At 35.6% G+C, this 21,463-nt stretch overlaps 1 protein-coding gene across 6 annotated transcripts in view; it reads right to left on the bottom strand.

The window, feature by feature from the left end:
- RCOR3 (REST corepressor 3) overlaps positions 1 to 21,463 on the bottom strand; it is a 55,362-nt gene that overhangs the window by 8,618 nt on the left and 25,281 nt on the right. For all 6 annotated transcript variants that reach the window (XM_027870894.1, XM_027870892.1, XM_027870891.1 and 3 more), the window contains exons 8-10: positions 18,040 to 18,258; positions 15,373 to 15,450; positions 9,816 to 9,873 (exon numbers count right to left, since the gene is read on the bottom strand). In XM_027870894.1, the coding sequence (XP_027726695.1) occupies positions 9,816 to 9,873; positions 15,373 to 15,450; positions 18,040 to 18,258 (355 nt within the window). The remainder of the gene's footprint in view (positions 1 to 9,815; positions 9,874 to 15,372; positions 15,451 to 18,039; positions 18,259 to 21,463) is intronic.

A 21,463-nucleotide genomic window follows, 5' to 3' on the forward strand; every position in this document is an offset into this window, starting at 1 on the left:
GGGGCAGAGCAGCGCAAAGTGGTCTTTGGTAAAATCATATATATACACATATACATACACACACACATACACATATAGAGTGCGAGAGCACTTTCAAGGCAGTAAGTTTGATTTTTTTTTTTAATAATCTTTTTCATTATGGCAATTGACCAACTTTGTAAATCATAAGGTTTTTACTGTTTGACGTTTGAAAATTCCTTCTTCCTTTGCTCTCCCTTGACCAGTAGTCAGGCATAAAACAATCATTTGGCAATTCTGGGTATGCAAATCACTCAGCAAAAATGTGGAAATCTGAATTCCTAACAGTGGACAGATGGGAAGATCTATTTTTTTCCCACTCCCTATAATCTTCCCTCTTTCCTTCCTGAGCCTCCCTATTCTGCCCAGGCTGGAAGTGCCACAGTCACTCATGGGTCCTACTTCAATAGTGACAGGCACAAAAGCTTTCACCTGCTCCACTCTTCTGACCTGGGCCAGTGGCTCTGCCCCCCCTCCCCCTCCCCAAGTTTTCTCAGGCAGCCTTGTGACTCTTCCTGGGGCTCACCGAATAAGGTGCAGATTTAGTCTGCACATCCTTTCAGAAGCTCAGAACTTCCAAACTCAAGCCTCAGCCACCTCTGCAGCAGGGACTACAACTGTCTACCACCATACCTGGCTTTAAACTTCAAGAAAGGGGAAAGAAAGGTATAGACTGCAGGATAGTTGTTGCTTATTTGTTGGCTATGGCCACAGGCTCTCTAGTAGTGCTTTAAATACACAAGTTTCAGGAATTCATATTTTAATAAAGACATAAAATATATATACAAGAGAGATTTCTTTGCCCTAGTAGCAACTTCCCATAGCTAGCGAGTCTTGAAGTTATTGATTATTTAACTTCTACAATGATGTCTGCTTTGTGAAAAATGACGTTCTTGACTGCCCAGTATTTTTATTCTAGGTTTTAACCCTTTTCATATTCTATTACAAAAACTTCGAGGCTCTTGGTTCTCTTTTTAAGGATACTTTTATGGAATATGAGAGAGAGAGAGAGAAAGAGAGAGAGAGAGAGAGAGAGAGAGAGAGAGAGAGAGAGAGAGAGAATGAGCAAGAAAGAGGGGAAGCACAGTTGAAAGAGACCTGGATTTTGACTCAGAAGACCCGGTGTCACGTTGTTGCCAACGCTTCCTGCTGGCGTGACTCTGGGGAAGTCATTTTCCCGTCTCTGAGCCTCATTTCCTTATTTCTACAATAAATGGATTGGCAAAGATCCCTTTCTAGCACTACACCTTATGCCCCGAAGAAACACGTGCAAAAAAAGCATTAGCTGTATCGAGATTGTCTACATTACACTTCGTCTGGTGATCTACCTTAGGCAAGTCTGTGGTTATTCAGATAGTTGTACCTTTCTGTCTCCCTTCTGATCTTTCATATATTGTTCCTAAGTTTCCTTCTCACCTCCACCAAACCTGTCTCCTTCTAGATGTATTGTATAATTTTTTTTTTTTAGACAACAGTACTACTGGGTTCAACGTCAGTAATTAGGAGGAAAAAAAATTGCTAGGTCGGTGACAACTCCCTCGAAAATAACAAAAAGAGGAATCAAAGGCAGCAGGAGGTAACATTCAACAGGAGTCATTTGCCTCTGGAACAGAGGGCTGGCTGCTTTGCACGGTGCATTTGAATTAGGTATACAGGAAAGTATTAAAAATTAACAGTGATATCTTCATAGAATGGAAAAATATTGTTGGTGCTCAATCTCAAGTTATACTACAAACAAAAATATTAGTTGGGGAAGAGGGTTAGAAAGCATAGTCTCTCAAGAAAAAGACAGGGATGATTGTATATATGCTCTGCAATTTCAGGCTAGGTGACAGCTCACTGAATAACAACTGACATGCAAGGAGAGTGCTAACTCAGAGCCAGTCTTCACAATGTCCCTGAAATGGCACTGGGGCAAGTACTGCATACAGGCAGTCTTCTTTGCTTGTGTTTTTTCTATCTCATTACTTTAGGAAGTTAAAACAATCAGGGAGTAACAGAATTTACAGCCTGGCCTGATTTAAGAGCTTAAGTTTATGTTACATTTTAATGTTGTTTTACCTTTTCAGGATTAACGTTTTATAATTTCAGTAAAGATAACATTATTATTTTTATATAAATAAAATATCCATACTTCAATTTACATTATTCCACAGAGATTCCAACTTACAGTTTAGAACTGAGAAGGCATATAAAATTTTTATTATTTAAATATAAATTTCAGACCCAAAGTGATCTTTAAAAGCCTTGTACAAATGAACAAAACAGAGCTGCAGGGAAGTAATATTTAATCTCCGTACTGGAATGCAACAACTACAGGGATAACAGATAAATGTTTCAGAAAAAATTTAACATTTAAGGAGGTCTAGACATTGGAACAAGTTACACAGACTGGGGAGTATCTGTTATTGGAAATATCATTAATGTGACTGAATTTTCCACCTTGAGGATTCCACACTTTGTTATTGATAATAACTTGAAAATGCTGTTAGTGTCTTAGGCAGATTGTTTTATGATTGTTTCAACCTTTTAATGTATTACAATCATAAAATACAATTAAAGAAATATTCTTGAGTTCCTAAATTTGTTCTTGAAATCATGGGAAAGGGAAGTTAAAAAAATATTAAGTGGGCAGCAACCTGCTTTGATTTTATTTGTGCAAAACTTTTAAAAATTTTAACATCAAATTTTATTTATCATCTCTCCTACTCCTTCTCTGGTAATAAGCTCCCTTCTTCATAATCATGAAAAATGTAATCAAAATTTCATTCTAATTTCTTTCTGTGGTGTGACTTTTTAATACTGACATCCATCCACTTGGAATTTATCATAGCATATGGAAGAATATGCTGATATAACTCCAGTTTTTGACAACCCACTTTCCATTTCCCAGTGGTTTTAGGTAAATGAGAAATCTCTTCCCAGTAGTTTGAGTTCTTGGATTTATCTAACATTAGAATGCTATACACATTTGTTTGCACGTCTTATTTATTAAGTCAACTTCATTGATCTATGTTTTATATATATATATATATTTTTGTGTATTACCAGATAGCTTGAAATTATTTTGTAGTATAGTCTGACATCTGGTAGCACCAAGCTACCCTCTTTCTAAATTCTTCAACAAATATATTTCTTGATATTTGCGATCTTTTAGGCTTCCAAATAAATTTACTTTTTTAAAAAATCTAATTCTAAAAAATATTATTTTGGTAATCTGATGGGTATAGTATCAAATTTGTACCTGAAGCCTATATTTTAGGAAGGTCATTGAGATAAGCTAGAGTGTGTCCATCCAAGGCTGATCAAAATGGTGTATTATTTGTGCAAAACTTTTGCACAACCTCTAGACCATACTGTATGACCACTGGTGAAGGAACTGGGGCATGCTCAGAGAAAAGAAAACTAGAGGAGCAAAGATAGCTGCAGCGTTGTCATGTGGGAGACAGATGAGACTTGTTCCCCTCGGATCCAAAGGTCAGAATTAGGAGCAATAACTGAAACTGCAGACAGGCAGATTTTAGCTCAATGTATGGAAAAACTGCCAAACAAATAGAGTTAGATGTGCAAAGATTTGAGTAGGAAGTTAGCCAGGATTCTTCTTTGCTAGTGATCTTTAAGCAGAGTATGTTAGAGGGTTGGTTCCTATTCAGATACTGACTAGACCGTGAGGACCTGCTAAATGACAACCTACCATGTAGCAAAAGGTAACTTAATTGCTGATATTTATAAATGGATTCTCACAGACTAGGACAAACATTTTCATGTAACTACAGGACTAAATGTGGAGAGGCTGTATAGCATAGGACTTCCTGCGAGGCAAATGGAATGATAATGAACATCAGAGATAATGCAGAACTGGTCAATTCTTTAGCTTCTTTGTATAGGAAATAACAACCAAAATGACTAATAGGGAATGGATACACAAGATGAATAAGGGGATGGTAATTTGTGTCCTTCAAGAATTTCAGTCATTCAACCCAGTTGAAGTACATCGTTGAGTACTGAAAAACTGGAAGAAGTGATGATTAAATCACTCTATTATTCGAAAAATCATACAAAATGAGGAAAGTCATCACAAGACTGAAGAAGGGTAAATGGCCAGATTTTAGAAAAGAGAACAGAGTATAAGACAACGAACGTGATTTTCCTGAGATTCCTGGGAAAATTACAGAACAAATCACTGAAGAGATTGTTGGTGAATATCTAGAGAGAGAAGGAGTAATTATAAAGAGTCACCAAGTTTTCATAAAGAACAGGCCATTCATTTTCTTTTCTGCTTGAATTACTAAAACAAATGAGGGGAACGCTGTGCAAACAGCTCACCTGGATCAATGGTTCTCAAACTTGTTGCTCTCAGAACTCCTTTATACTTTCAAATACCAAGAACCACATTCCCAACCCCCACTCTAAAGAGCTTTTGTTTATGTGGGTTATATCTTTCAACACTGGCCATATTAGAAATTAAAAGATCTTAGGATTATTAAGAGAATAGTTTTGAATCCAATGACCATCGGAAAAGGCCTCAGCAATGTCTAGGAGTTCCTGGGCCCTATCTGGAGAACTATCGGCCTACATCATATAATTCAGATTTAGAGCTGGAAGAGACTCCAGAGGTCATACAGAACAACCTCTTCAATTCACAGATAAGGAAACTGAGGGTCTCCAAAATTTAAGTCATCTGCCCAAGGTTACCCAGGCAGGAAGTGGTAGAGCCAGGCTCTGAACCCTGACACACTGACTCCAATTTTAACACTGGGTCTTTCCAAAGCTTTTGGCAAATTATCTTATTGTTCTGGTGGAGAAGATAAGAGATGTAATCTGTATCATAATGAAATTAAACTGATTCAGAACTGGTTGGATGGCTGAAATCAAACAGCAATTATTAATGGTTCTATGTAAACATGACAGGAAGTCTCCCATGAAGTACTACAGAAATCTGTGCTCAGTCTTACGTGGTTTACTATTTTTATCAATGACCTGGACAAAGGGATAGATGGTATGTTCAACAAATTTGCAGATAACACTAAATTGGGAAAAATAGCTAGCATAATGGATGACAAAAATCAGTATTCAAAAGGATCTTGACAGGCCAGAGCATTGGGCTTAATTAAAAATTAAATATAAGTGTAAATGTAAAGAAAGTCTTATACTTGAGTGTTAAAAAAAACAAACAAAACCAAACCAAAACAACAGTACAAGATGGGGGAAGTATGGTTAAAAAAAAAAAACAGCTGTTCTGAAAAAAGAACTGGGAGTTTTAAGGGACTGAAAACTCAATGATATTAGCCAAAAAAGGTAATGCAATCTTGGGCTGTATTAAGAAAGGCACAATTTCCAGGAATACAGAAGTAATGGTCCCACTGTACTCTGCCGTAATTAGACCGTATCAATTTAAGGAGGACATTGATAAGCTGGAAAGCGTCCACAAAAGGGCCGCTATGATGGTGAACGGCCTTGAATCCATTTCATATGAGGAATGGTTGAAAGAAATAAGTATTTTTAGCCTGGAGAAGAGAAGATGTAGGGAGTGGGATGACAGCTGTCTTTGGGGCTGTCTGGTGAAGGATGAATTAGTTCTTCTGGTAGAAGGTACAAGGAGGCCAATTTTGGCTTGATGTCAGGAAAAACCTCTTAATGATTAGAACCATGCACGGTAGATGGGCTACTTCAAAAGGTGGACAGTTCCCTCTCTTTGAAGGTCTTCATATAGAGGTTGAACACATGACAGTGAGGATTCCTTCAGTGTACGGATTGGATTAGACAGCTACTGAGTTCTCTGGTGACTCTCAAATTCTGTGGTTCAATCACATAGTTAGGAAGACTTGGGTTCAAGTCCTGCTTCTGACCTCTACCAGCTGTTCGAATCTGGGCAAGTCACTTAAGGGCTCAATGTCACCAGCAACTCCTAAGATTCTAAGTTGCAAGGCAGGTATCATTTTTCACTGGTAGGAGAATATCCTCACTGGGAATTCCCTATACTAATGAAATCACAAGTCGAGTATACGCACACACAGACACACAGACACACAGACAGACAGACACACACACACACGAATTCAATGTATACATTATCTGTAGAGTTGTCTATGAATTTAAGAAATATATGCTTTGAAAACAAAGACTTTTAAGGATGGGCATAGACAGACACAAATCCATCTCCTCTCTCCTAGTCTTCATCTCTTAAGACAAAAAATTACAGAATAAAATAATCACCAATTTTTAAATGTTTACAATTACAGTTGCAAAAAAATGCGAACTTTTTTGTTCTTGAATAAATATCAATTTTGAGACAGTTACAAAGAATAGGTAAAGATTAATTCAATAATTTTGGGAAAAATAAAAGCATCTTTCTATTCTACTATCCTTATGTTAAGACTTAATAATGCTTAACATAGTAAGTGCCAAGTGGTATTTTCTAATGAAGTCTTAAGTTTCTTAATATTAATAATAATCTATATAATCAATTCTTGATGATCTTCATGAACAAATTATGGCATGAATAAACCAAACATATATATTTCGCTTTGGAATATATTTTAGAAATAGTATTTAAACATGGGTGTGTGGATCATGTAGGGATTATATTCCAAACGAAATAATTTAGTTAAATGCTAAGCTCCTATCTCAGGAGAGCTGTCTGGGTTTTTCCCATTAAATCTCCTTCCTTTTCCTGGCTTGACCTCAGGACTCTATGACGTTCATTTTAAGCTGAAGAGAAATAGTATCATGGCTAAGATGGGCACAAAATATTAAAATAAATATAGCTGTCCTCTCTGTAAATTTCCTGAATATCTGGCTCACAATTTTTTGGGCTGAGAAAGGTAATTTAACATTTCCGTTTAAGAGGTCTGGACTTTTAGGTTATGTGAAGAAAGTAAACTATATGCAAATAATATCAAAACTCTAATATTAACAAATATTTGAAAGCAGTATTCCAGATGCATATAGCCAAACAAATGATCAAACAGTATAGTTTAAATGATCATAGTTATTTTTGAACCAGATTATAAAGAGAAATTTACTATACTTCCATGAAACAAAAAAATCTCAACCCAAACAGCCTCTAAATTTTGGTTCAGTTCGTGGTATCGTGAAAAATAATACTAGGTTAAATTAGTTTCATTCCTTAAGAAACAGTCACCTTAGATAGCTTCTGTTTCTCCAAAGAGAATAAAATGAAAACATTTAAGGCCTACGTCTAGGACATGACTTCAACAGCATTTTACTAGATTCAAAAAATTATTTTGAAGAGAGCTATTTAGAATAAAGTTGTAAATCTTTTCCTTGATTCTAGAACAACCGATTTACGTGGTTACTGAAACAACAAAATAACTTCAAGATCCTTTAACATATATTTGCTTTCATATATGGTAATAATGGGTGGCATACTCTATACAAAAATATCACACTAGTTATAGCTCATCACCACACACTTAAAAACTAAGTACAGATTACACTATTATTAGACTACGCAGTGAGCAGAACAAGCCTCTGGTGGATTGCATAGATGTTTTAGGTCATTTGGGAAGGAAGAGAAAAATGTCATTTTTGTCTGTCTCCAAAACTACTATTCAATGCACAACTAGTCCACATGCTATTTAACATTATTTGCAAGGAAATGCAAAACCTTAAGAGAATTCACAACCTTCAGCAAACTGATGCTGTATTTTACATTAATTTAAGGGTTACTTAAAAGCTGTAATTACAAGGATTCGAGGTGTTCATAAAGTACAAGATGACTTTCTAGTGTACAGTTGATATTGATAAAAAGTATGCCGAACATTTATATATGATGCTTTAAGGTCTGCAAAGCACTTCAGACGTTATCTCGTGTGATTCTCACAACAACCCAATGAGGTAAATATCTGACTAATAATCTGTTAATTTCAAGTGACATTTAATTGTGTGAATCCTTCATTTTTTTCTTTGAATATCTTAACTTTAAGACTATGCCTTGTGCACACACTTGGGACTGAAATTTACACATTCTGCCATAGCATCTGCTGTTTCAGCTTCGAGCAAGAGTCAGGACCTTGTACAAAATTCAGTGGATACTATTACAAATAGGATGTGGCAGGAAGTTTTCAAAAAGGATTATCAGAATGTGTATAGTAAAATGTTAGAACTGGTTTGAGCTAAGGGCTCCTATCCAGAAACTTTCACTTTCTGTTCCCTTCTTAATCAGGAACCAGATCAATACAGTTATCTTTAAGTAAATTAATTCTAAAGGCCCAGGATTCAATTCTTAGATTCTTTAAATTATGATATGGAAAAAAAACAGCTTTACGTGAATAACAGTATCTATTCAAAAACAACTTCTTTGTTAAAGTTAGATATCACCATGATTTGAAATAAAGATAGCCACTGTAAATGCTGAGGCTTATTAAGACAAATGACCAAATTCCAAGTTCAAAACAAAATACATATACAACAGCTATTACTTAACATGTGCGCTCAGCTTTCTCTAAAAGAAGACAAAAAAGTTTTGGAAGGTGAATGTGTGACTTTTATGTGTGAATGTCAGCTTCTGTAGTTTTCTCATATGCCAACTGTATGTGACAAAAACACTAGGGTCACCAGTCAGCAGCCTGAATTTGGACCAGGAACAACTTCAGTTCACAAGCCTAGCAACCAGTCCCATACTCTGACTGGGTAGGGATGAAAGGCATTCTTGGAAAATCCTTCCACATCAACCAAGGCCTCAGAGTACTTATAGTAGTTCAAGTTATTTTTGGCTAAGAAATAGCTGGGTGGGTCAGTGGAGTGGCTGATACCGTCATGTGACACAGATTCCCATTGTGTCACCACACTGGCCTGTTCCAGCCCTCCCTAATCCAAGTTCAGGGTCATCACACAGTTAGTCTTCAATTACCTTATTTTAAAATCTGAGAAATGCTTGCACAAACATTTACCATATTAGTTCTCTAATGAATCTTAGGAAATACTAAAAGATGGGCCCACAGGTTGTCACTGCCAGAGATGTGTGTGTGTATACTAGGTTGATTCTAAGTAGTAAATGAGATAAAATTATGATTGGACAATAACCTTCCCTTAAATTAGATTTAGATAAATCCTTGCAGTTAGACTGTCCTGGTGACATACACAATCATTTAAGAAACATTTATATTGAAAGCCCAGAGATAACAGCTCCTAATTAATCTGTGATTATTTAGATTACAAAAGGACTCTATTTTATGAAATAATTTTAAATGATTCTTTCAGCAATCATCTTCCTTAGGGCACTTACATTTGTGATATGGATTTTAAAAATCAGTATACAAATGATTTTCCAGTAACATATCTATTGAAGAAAGTATATTATATACAGTAAACATTTTAGTACCTAAATTATATTGCTTAGTTTATAAAATGGAGAAATACTAACATGTAAATAAATCAGAGAAACAAGCAACACATCATAGTTCAAATGTGCTTTGACTGTACGTTTTCAAAGAATGAATGCAAAATGAATGAATTCAGTTGTAGGAATGAAGAAGCAGGGTACAGGGCATCTGAATGACTTGCCCTTGACTGTCATCACTAAAGTTTCATTTATATGTTGTGTCCTAAAAGTGTGCTACATACTGTTCAGGACAAAAAGAGGCATATAGGCTTTAGCACATGAGTCAGAGGCACATTCAGAAGTAGAATATAGAACTCCTGATCATCACATTTACATGATAAAAATACAAGAGCCCTTTTTTGATCCATTCTGAAGAACTGTGGTAGTTATGTCTCATGCCAAGTTAAAGATATTAATTATTAATAACAATAACTGCTTATCTTTAATATACCTTGCACTGCTAGAAGCTGCTCCTCTGTGGTCCAACGGGCATTAATTTTCTGATTTGACTACAAAATTAAAGAGAAGTTTCCTAATGAGGACATGAAGAAAGACATTTCCAAAGTGCTTATTTTTAACTTTTCACTTGTATCAAAGACATAAGATTTCTCTAAGTCCTGATTTTCTGATATTCCTTATAAAGGGAATTAAAATACTCTAAGTTACCTTTTACCCACCCTGAAAGGGAAATGTGACAACTTGAGGATTCTGAGTCAACATCTGTGTAGCAGTTACTTGATATTAAAGCCTGAGAAAATCTATTAGGTTACCTTATTACTAGTTTTTCATTATGTAGTTCAGATATTTTAAATCTATTTTTAAAAAGTCTCAAGAGATGGTACTTTCTTTAGTGTAGGACTCCTTAGTCTTATCAGGTGTCAATTTCTGTGTCAAATAGGTTTTCCTGATATTTATTCTAAACTTATCTTTACCTAATGGTAATAGAATTAATATCCTATGTTAGTCAAGCAAATCAGCATAATCCTATATATCAGATTTACCAATGGGGCTATGGGCAAGTAGAAACTTAAACCTCTAAGTCCTAAAATTATTTTTAAAATTTTAAGCTATGTCACGTATTATACAAGTTTAAGAACAGATATATTTTTCAAGCTAGTAAACATTTCTGAATGACTTCCTTATGATTTCATAAATATATTTCACATGTATATGGTCTTAAATTTAACTCTGGCCTCAGCAATACAACATATACCTAATTAGTGAGTACCTGCTGACTAGTTAAAGGAACTTTGGTGGTATATACCAGGGCAGAAAGAAGAGGACAGACGGGCAGCACTGAGAACTTCTAAGATCAAGAGCTCCTGTGCTGTGCCACTGTCTGGTCATTTTTTGCCAAAGCAGAAAGAGAAATTTTCTCTGAGGAGAGCAGATGGAGCATGTTCATACTCTATCACCTCCTGCATAACATCAGGAGCCTCTGGAGTAAGTAAGCAAGCTGAGCCCATATCAGCTTCTTCACTATGAATACTGAGTAGTTTCATGGCAGGTGCAGCCCTTTGGTAGAAGTAATTTTTACAATTCTAAGAATGATAAGGGAAGGGGAAATAGAGGAGAGAAGAAGAGGATGGAAAAAAAAGGCTTGTGGGAAAAGGGTAAAATCCCCATACAAGAGGCAGAAGATTGATTTCAGGCAGAAAGGGGAAAAGGAGTAGAAGCCAAATCATGTCATATGGTAAAAGTCATTAGGCTTAAGGTTAGTGATTAGGATTCAGAAGAACAGAAGGGACAAGAGGTAAAAAGTGGAATAGGACAGGAGAAAGGAAAGTAAGAGATGTAGCAGCTGTTAAAGTGATACGAAGAAAAACCAGGGAGAGGAAAGGGAAGAAAACTAAATGCGGGAGAGGAAAAAGTAGAAGGGTTGGGGGAGAAGTTAGAAAGTTGTACAACTGCACTAGTTAAAAGGAGAGTGGCAAGAAGAGAATGGGAGGTAAAGTAGTACTACTCGGGGCAGGAAGGAGAGGTCCTGTTAGTGAATCAAGGGAAGACAAGATGACCAGGGGTGAAGGGAGAATGGTTGAGTAGAAAAGTGACAAATGATTTATAGAACAACCAGAGGCTTCCTGGAAGTTAATGAGTAGCCGCGTATTGTTATTGTTTAGTTCTGAAATTTAATTCAAAATTATGCAATGGGTACAAAATTTCAAATCTGAAGTTAAATAGCATTTTTATCCTGAGCTTGGTATTCCCATCAGGAGTAGGCTCTTAAATAATGAATCATACTTTAAAATACTAGCATTTTTAAAATAATAATTTCACTAGTGATGGGCACTCAACCTGTCATTTCATTGGTAGGAGGAAACTCCCTCTACCAACGCAGGTTGGCACCTTCTATGCAATTTAGATTTTTAAGAGTTGCCTGAGCACTGAGAGATTGGGGGACTTACCCAGAGTCACACAGCCAGTACATGTCAAAGGTAGGATTTGAAACCAGGTCTTCCTGACTTTAAGGCCAGTATTCTATCCATTATGCCATGCTACCTCTCAAAATTTTTTCAACCAAACATATTTTTCATCGAAAGAGTCTATGAAATGTACTTTCTCTCTCCTTGCCACCTCCTCCCACCCCCAAACCAGTTCTCCTTCATTTATTCTGTCTGTGGTATCACCATTTCCCTAAATCCACCAGGATAAGATACTCTGATCATCATTCGGCTCCTTCTTCTTTCCTCTTCATCATCTATTAGATCCAAATCTGTTAACAAAGCCAGTAGAATCCACTGGTTGACACACGTTAAAGTCAGAGAACGTCACTCTTTTGGTCTTTCTATCCATAGAACCTGCTGTAGGCTTCGAGTCAGGAAGACCTGGGCTCAAATCCAGTCTGTCACACTTACTAGCTACCTGACCCTTGGTAAGTCACAACCTCTGTATGCCTCCATTAACTCCCAAGGACTTATTTTCTAAGTTACAGACAGGTTGTGATCTCCTCAGGCAGAGAGAGTTAGCAGACCAAAAGCTCCTCACATTGGCAAAATCTCAAATCCTCCTTCCCAAATATCCACATTTCCAACACTTAGCACAAGGCCATATGTATGACAAGCACTTAATATCTGTTGAATTTGAAATCTTACTTATTTTTCCTTTGAATTACCTTTGCAGTCCCCTTTTCTCCATTCTACAATATTGCTATCTTGGATATATGACATCAATAATGATAGCAAACACTTATTAAGTTTATGAAATACTTTTTTTCCACAACACTGGAGTAGGCAGCATAAGCACCATACCTATCTACTTATGAAAACCCTAAGGAATAGAAAAACTTTATGCCCAAGGTCATACAGCTAAAAAGTGATGTTGCTTTAATCTTCAAGTGATGTTACTTTAATCTTCCTACAACATTCCTTTAGTGAGGGCATCCCCATGTTCACAAAGCTGTTTGCTCCCTATTACATTTGATTTTCACTGCCTAGTTCTCAACGTCCTCTAAAATTTAGCCTACCACATCACTCCAACTTCATTTCAGGCTCACCTACTTAATGCCTGCCCCATACAAGTCGATTTTTTCTTAGTTTCTAATCTAATCATAACCTTTCAAAGCATAGCTCAGATGCTATCTTCTCCTTAAAGCCTTCATTACCTACCAACTCCAGTCTTGCAGGGAGTCTTCCCATGTAACCTCTATTCAAGGAACAGACCATTGGGTAGTGCAGTGGATAAAGCCATGAACCTGAAGTCAAGAAGACCTAAGCTCAAATCCAGCCTCAGACACTTACTAGCTGTGTTAAGTCACTTAACCTCTGTTTCCCTCAATTCCCTCATCTGTAAATTGGGGATAATAATAACACCTACCCTCTGCCATCCCCCTTTTCCCATGCAGGGTTATTGTGAGGGTCAAATGAGATAATAATTGTAAAGTGCTTATTTAGCACAGTGCCTGGCATGTATTAAGCACTATATATTAGCTATTATTATTACCTTTGCCATTATCTAGCTATGTAACTTTGGACAAATCACTGTTTTGGTTTTTTTTAAAGTTTTTTTTTGTTTTATATATATATATTTATATTTATACTTATGTTCTGGGTGTTTTATTTTGGGTCATATAAGATTTGTGAATCCGTTCCAAAGTACCATTCAAACATCACTTTGTGGTAAGTTATTAATACTAACATTTCTATTGCTTCATTTTGACCAATATTTTCTATAAAAAACAAAAAAGGCAACTTCAAACTTCAAGAACATGAAAAAAAAACTAATATCATAGAAGTTAGGTAACTTCTGAATATCACAAATGATGGTAATTTAAATTATTACATTAAAATGTGATATTATAGAACCTACCATGTCTAATCCTTTTATTATTTAACATTTTGGGGCAAAAAAGAACTATGGTATGATAGGAGAAGCACTGATGCATTCACTGATAGTGGCAGCTGCCAAAATTTAAAGTTCGCAAAGTTTACTTACATGATCCAGTCTAGAAACTTCTATCTAGGGTCTCTGGATCTAGGCGTAAATGTCAGACTACCTGACACTTAATGGCCATTTGACCTTAGACAAATCACTTAATCTAAACCTCCATTTCCTTCTTTCTGAAATGGTGATGCCATCTTTTGTCTCTTTTGCCTCATAGGGTTGTTGTGAGGCTCAAAGGAAGTAACATATGTGAAAGTCATTTTTACTGCAAAGAGCTATACAAACATAGCATCATTATATAACAGCTAGCAGTATCATACTTTGTTAGAGTAATCTATCAAATTGTGGAGTTTAGAATGAGATACTAGAATTAAACAGAAAAATCAAACAAACAGCCTACTGTTTAGCATTTTTGGTGACTGCTGTATGACTCAAGATGCACTATGGTGGAGTGAAGACAGGGCTGACCTGAGCTTTGGGAAGACCTGGGTTCAAGTCCACCTCTGACACATACTGGCTGGGTGACTATGGGAAAATCACTCCACTTTTCAGTTGTCTATAAAACTGATGGCCTTGGCTGGTGGGTGTTTCCTTACTGAGCAATCCCTATACGAATGAAATCATAGATCTAGTCCATAAACAAATACTAAAGACCCTTTCTCCCAGAATTAGTTTGATGGGACATAATTCTAAAGCACTGAATCCTACAATTCCCATCCAAATACTCTACTTACAGGTCTCTACCTCTGTAACTCTTGAGTCTAGAAAAATATTATTAGAATAAGATGAACAAGCATATTAGTTTCAGGTGCACAGGAATCTCTTAAAGGCTCATTAAAACTGTCTTTGCTAGAAAGACTATGACAAAAAGTATTCACGCTTCCATTTTACAAAATAAAAAAACCACATTTAAAAATTTGTTTCTGGTAAAAAAAATATAAGAATGTAGGCTTCAGAAAAGAATTAAGACTAAATATTCAAACTGCAAACTAATTTTTAGCTCTAATATCTCTATGCTGTTCCCCTGAAAATGTGCCTTCACATGTTAAATTTTCCTTTAAAAGTATCCAAAAGGACTCTTTAAAAAAAAAAAAGGAAGCAAAAAACCAGTAAAAATACCTATAATATTAAGTTACGTCCCTAGTGCACAATCAGGGAGTGAACAATAATTCAGGCCTTTTTTTCCCCTAGCCCACCACACTAGGCTTCTTTTCTCTTTTCTATGCTACAAATCCATGTAACACGGGGGAAAGAAGCAGGCAGAAGATGGAGAGCCAAGAAAGCATTACTTGTGTTTCTTATGCCCTCCTAGTTTCACATTTCTCCTGACGAATATGTCTTTTCCTCTATTGCTACTTTCCCCCTTGATTTCTTGCATAAGAACAGGGGGGAAAACGGGATGCTACTCAAGCATGGTCCAATTAAAAGGGTGGTTTGACTCATTTTAAGTGAATATTCACATTTTATGACTCAGAAGATGAAAATATCTAATGGATAAAACATCAATATTTCAAAATATCCATGGTCTATGAAACATTAATCTAGGCATATGACAAAATAGTTACTTTAAAGTAACATGGTTTCACTATTTTAATGATGTCTTTTATTTTTTTTTTTAATCAACATACCTCAGGAGGCTTGAATTCTTCAATTCCCCCTTCCATTTTCTGTTTAAGTGCACTGTTTACTTGCTTAGCATTCTGAACCTTGAACACAAAAAAAATACGAATTGGCTAACTTACATTTAGCTGAACATCTGAGCACCTAAATCATACATGTACCCATGATCTTTACTGTTTGTGAATTTCCTTGGAGGAGAGGCAGAACCTATGTCAAGATTATACATATATACTGCATCACATTCAGATGATAAATCTGTTGTTCCTTATAGATAAAAGTCACTAGAGCAAACAATGAGTTATTTTTCTAGTGTGAAGATGAATTTTTGCTGGTCCATTCATAACTCTCACCTGCTACCTTCTATGATTACAGCAAACACTGGTTGAGATAGGGTGCTTTTTGAGGCCGTGGAATATTGCCAAAACCAAGCAGATCAAATTTCATGTTGTTTTTCTTATTATTACCATGATAAATTCAACTGCGTTCCAGATAAATATCATACTAACTGACTGCTATTAATTGCAACTTATGATAGATAGGTAGGAAATGGGTTTAAACTGCAACACAGGTTTTTAAGTGAAACATTTCTATGGTTAAAACTGCACTAAGACTTAACTATATAATAAGAGCTGGAAAAGACCTGGGAAGCCATTCGGTCTCACCTCCTCATTGTTTAGGGTGAAGAAACTGAACACCACAGGGTACTTTCTCTCTCTCTTTCCCTCTCCCCATGCTCCCCCTACCCCCGCCATGTAGATAGAATCTCTGTGTGTGTATGAGTGTATGTGTGTGTGTGTGTGTGTGTGTGTGTATGTATCTGTGTGCGTGTATTTGAAAATATCAAATTACATAACTTTGGTTTAGGCAGAAGTTCAGAATGATATCAGCAACAACAGCAGTAGACTAAAGAGTAAGGGCTAAAAATTGGGTAAGTTTTAGTTAAGGAAATGGGTTTTGTTTGGCTTATAATTTTAAAAGTCAGAAACAAGAGGAGATGGAAATTACTGCATGTATTTAGGATTTTTTTTTTATATACAGCATCAGCACCAAGAAATAAAACTAAGCAGTGTGAGGGAGAAAAGTAGAAACATGGATTTGTTTGCCATTCAAAGTTTCCCAGGCTTATGATTCTAAACACTGATTACTTTTTAGCCTTTCTTTGAGCTCTTATTAAAGTTTAATAAACAAAAGACTAGATAGAGAATTTCCTTTTATTATGATGGACAAAGATTTAGCTACATTAGAGAAGTCAATTTTTGCTTCAAACATATTTTTACACAGAAACTTGAGAAACGTTCATTTTCATAGATGATCAAGATCACATGTCCTGATTATAATCTCAATAAATAATCTTTTGGAAAAATAAGAGAAATTATGTTTACTCCATAATGTTATTATTAAAGTCATACATGAATTACTTTTTTCAAGAAATTAATTTAGAACACCTTCCTTTCTTTTCTGCAGATGTCAAAAAGAAGAGGCAATATTACATATGTTATCAGACATGGCTGATTTACTGGTTACTTCTGATAAGTTGTTTGTTTCTTTCTCTTAAAGTTTTGTTACAAGGAATGACTCCACTGAATAGGAAAATACTCAGGAATAGAGGATAAAAATTAAAGAAGGAAATAAGAAAATTAAAAAGAAATATATTTAGAAATGGGAAAACAAATGTGTGGAAAAGAGAAGCAAAAAGATTCTTATATACATGGTTAAGTGGCCGAACATATGGCAGACCTATACAGACAAAATATAAAGTATGAACAATATAGGCAGAATATGTAATTAAGAGTTGAAGGAGAAGAGTGGGAATTATTCAGAATAGTAAAACCAAAATTTAAAGCACTTATATTTGGACTGAGAATCCATTGTTGGGAACTATTACTTAATTATAGTTATATTGAATATATACTGAAACTGACTTCCATTCCTGATATTGTGGAGCCTGGGACAATGGTATCATGAATAGAAGGGAACTAGCCTGAGATTTTTAAAGTATTAAAGTACATGGATTATCCACAATGTAGTTACAAACAAATGGATAATTCAGAGTTGGTTCTATTTTAACTTGAAACATTTCATTTAATAGATGTCTAAAAGAAAAAATCCAGGTATAAGAATTTCAACTAAGGCAAAGTAGTTTCTAAAAAATTTATAGTAAAACTCAAACATTTATAGTAAGGATATTATTGGGTGAAATATTTATTTGCCTCAAGTATGTAAATCTGAAAACAAAATAAAATGCAATTTATTATTATTGATATAATCACTACACTTAAGTGTTGGGCTTCAAAAATTTTTGATATAAAGTATTAATTTTTAAACAAAGGACATGGTATGTTTCCATTGACTCCTAACTTGTTTGAAAACTGTAAATAAAAGTGTAACAATTTTATCATTTGAGATGATAATCATTGTCTAATTTATCTATACTTAAGGGTGACATTATGTAAACGTTAAATCCACATGTAATCTAAAAGGTCAAATTTAGTGAGCAATTTCAGTTTTCTTTCAAGAATAAAGAGCAACCGATACTTGAGTTTTATCCCTTCACAACCCTGGAAAGAACTTAAGTGCAAAATGTACAGCAGAAAAAGACAGGACACTTAGGCACAAGCCACAAGGTTAGCTCAAGTCAAAATGAACTGGAAATAAATATAGAGAACACAAGATACCTGACGTTTTAGGGAGATTAACTCCATATCTAGTTGTCTGAGAATGGTGTTGGCTGCATTGGGACTACAAGAAACTGCGACCACATCTTCCTGAGTCAAATACATGCCCTTGGGTGGACGGCACTTAGAACGCTGAGAATGATGTCGGTGTTGTAAACTCTGATACTCTCTCCTGCCCAGTCCAATCTTGCTAGTTTGGACAGGCTGTTCAACATTACCCTAAATTAAAAAAAGGAAAAGAAAAAGGAAAAAAATCAATGTAATTTGTACTGGTAGACAGGTACCTATTTTCCTTACTCTCAGAACACCTTAGCAAACAAAAAACAGCTTTAAGCAACTATATTATATTGGTGGTAACCGGGGGGGGGGGGGGGGTCTGTTCAGCCCTGTAAAAGCTGCAATTTGTTTTAGAACTAGATTATCAGTGCCCTTTATCAATTAAAATCATTCCATTTAATATCTGACTGCATATACAGCATTCACCCAGTAACAGAAATATTTAACTCCTTTTTTGACTAATAGCCATTCAATCTAATTCTGAGGTGCCTGGTTTCATGAAAAGTATACTTCAGCAAGGCAGAGGCAGGAAGAAAAAGAGATTGGGCAGGTGTATACACACATACACACACACACACACACACACAAGTGAAAGAATGCAAAAGTGCAAAATGAAAGTTGTAAACAAAATGCTATAAACTTTAGATAAAGGAATAATCATTTCTTCCTAGGAATTGGGGAAAATGACAGGTTTTATGGAAGACATGACAATTTAGCTGGGTCTTAAAGAAATACAAACAACTGGATAGGAAGAATGGGAAGAGAGCACTCCAGATAAAAGAAACTACACGTGCAAAGTGGTGAGGAAGGAAAAAAATAAGAATTTATGGAGATGGGAATGTATGAGGATTTGGTAATAGTAAGAAGTCTAATTTGATTGGAGCATGCACTATAAAACGACAATAATCAGAATCCAGGTTTTACTGCGAGTTCAAACCACAGAAAGCCTTACTGTATAGGCAACAAGGAGCCAAGATTATTGAAGGCTTCTGAGCAAGACGTTGCAGTGTTCAAAGCTTTGCTTTAAGATAATGAATCAAGTAATGGAGTATAGAGTAGAAGAAGAGGGAATAGAGGTGGGGACTATCATAATAGGCCTGGTGAAATGCAATTAAGGCTTGAATTAGGATTTTGGCAATAGAACCAGAAGAAGGGAGCAGATGCAAGAGATATTTTGTAAGTAGAATCACAGGATTTGGCAACTCATTGGATGTGGAGAGTAAGTGAGAAATCAAAGATGATATAGTCATGAGTCTGGATAAAAGGAAAGTGCCACTAAATAAAGATATGGAAGTCAAGAGCAAAATAAGGTTTTAGGTAAGGGATTAAAGATGATGAATTCAAGTTCTGATTAACTGAGTTTGAACTACCAGTACAATGCCTTGAATATAGAAGGTACTCAACAAAAGTTTGAATTTTCAAATATACATTTAATACTTATTTGTCAACTTTTGATTGGCTGAATCAAAGGTATATATCTCCTTACTGATGCAAAACTAAATAAGTAGGAAAAATGTATTCAGGCTTTTATCTTAGGAAGTTTAAAAAAATTCAAATCTACAGGCAAATTATCAGGCTATCTTCTCAAAGAATGCAGGCAGGTCTCACAGAACATTTGACTCATTTAAACCTCTTGCAAATCTGGCAATCGGAAAAAAACTGGTTTAATATGTTCTCATACCAAGTATTTCACTCTTTGACAAGCATCTGCGAAGATGCTTTAGGATTTGGGGCACAGTCCAAAGACAAATTATAGTGAACATAATTTAGGCACTAAAAGAGTTGCAGTACACATAATTTAGATGTAGGCAGTTTAATAAACAAATGAGATCACATTCCCAAGTCCTGACTATGTGTAAAAGAAGGAAGTTTCAAATTATTTGAGTAAATCTAACAGGAGTTTTCTACCACACAACTGAACATACTATCAACTCAAAAAGATCTCAAATATCAGTAGCAGCTTACATTTTACACACTGCTTTCAAAAAGTCCTTTCCTCAAAACAACCCTTTGATGAAGATATTTTACAACTGGGAAAACAGATTCAGAGAAGTTGATTTGCCCATTGTTACACAGCTAGTGGCAGAGATGGGACATGAAACTGGGTCTTCTAACTCAGAATCCAATCATCTTTCTGATATTCCATACTGATCTTCTAATGTAAAAAATATCTAAAAAGCATATAAAGGCAGCCATACAAATGTCTGATACTTGTGCCAAGGACACAGAGCATCAGGTACCTTTCCTATCTATAGCTGTCTATTTCTTCTGGAAGCAGTTGAAAAATGAATAAAGCATTATCGCCCTTGAATACTATCTTCCCTTTTCTTATGACCCTTTTCAGAACCCAGGCAGACAAAAAGCTCAATGCCAAATGAACACAGTAGCAGTTTATTAATACTAGCCAGGAAATAAGGTCTTATTTTGAAAAAATTTCTAAATTTTATTTATTTTAAAAAATATTAGTGCTTAAAAGAGGTATTACTTATTTTAACCATTTTTGCTGGAAACTTTTGAAAATATACTTTTCTTCCTTAGAAAACTATTTAGCCTTTTCTTGATGACAGGGTCATTATCATTATGAATACTACACACACACACACACACACACACACACACACACACACACACACACACTATTTCTACACCAAACTGCCCTAGATGATGATTTTTCCCAGGTGGCGTTTTCTTTTGTTTCCACTTACTATCAGCTGGCACGTTTCATTGCAGTGTCTGTTTCTAGGAGATATCACCTTCTAATCTGTTGTTATTTAGGAAGGAACTAACAATTTCCAATAGAAGCCAGATAACTAAGTTGGTTAAATCATTTGCTTTATCTTTATATATAAAATGCTAAGTTGAATGGGTTTTGCCTTGAGGAAATGTTACGTTCCTGTCCTAGGGAGTAAACTTTATTAACAAGGTTTTTTCACTCACTTTTGACTATGTGTTTCTATTTTGGTTGACTGAGATTGGCAGAAGTCTGACCATTAAATAAGTGTCACTTTACTATATTTAAAAAAAAAAACACCAATCTTCTATATGTGTACAGGGGACAGCTAGGTGGCAGAGAGGACAGAGTTCCAGGCCTAGAATTAGGAAGACTCATCTTCCTGAGTTCAAATCTGGCCTCAGTCACTTACTAGCTGTGTGACTCTGGGTAAGTCACTTAACCCTGTTTGCCTCAGTTTTCTCATCTATAAAATGAGCTGTAGAAGGAAATGGCGAACCACTCCTTTATCTTTGCCAAGAAAACCCCAAAAGGGCTCACAAAGAGTTGGACATGATTGAAAAGTAACTAACCAAAAAAGTACACAGCTTTGGATATAGAAGGAACCCAGAGGATCGTCTAATCTTACCTTCATTT

Source organism: Vombatus ursinus, unplaced genomic scaffold (assembly GCF_900497805.2).
Source record: "Vombatus ursinus unplaced genomic scaffold, bare-nosed wombat genome assembly UNPS02014798.1, whole genome shotgun sequence".
Lineage (NCBI taxonomy): Eukaryota > Metazoa > Chordata > Mammalia > Diprotodontia > Vombatidae > Vombatus > Vombatus ursinus.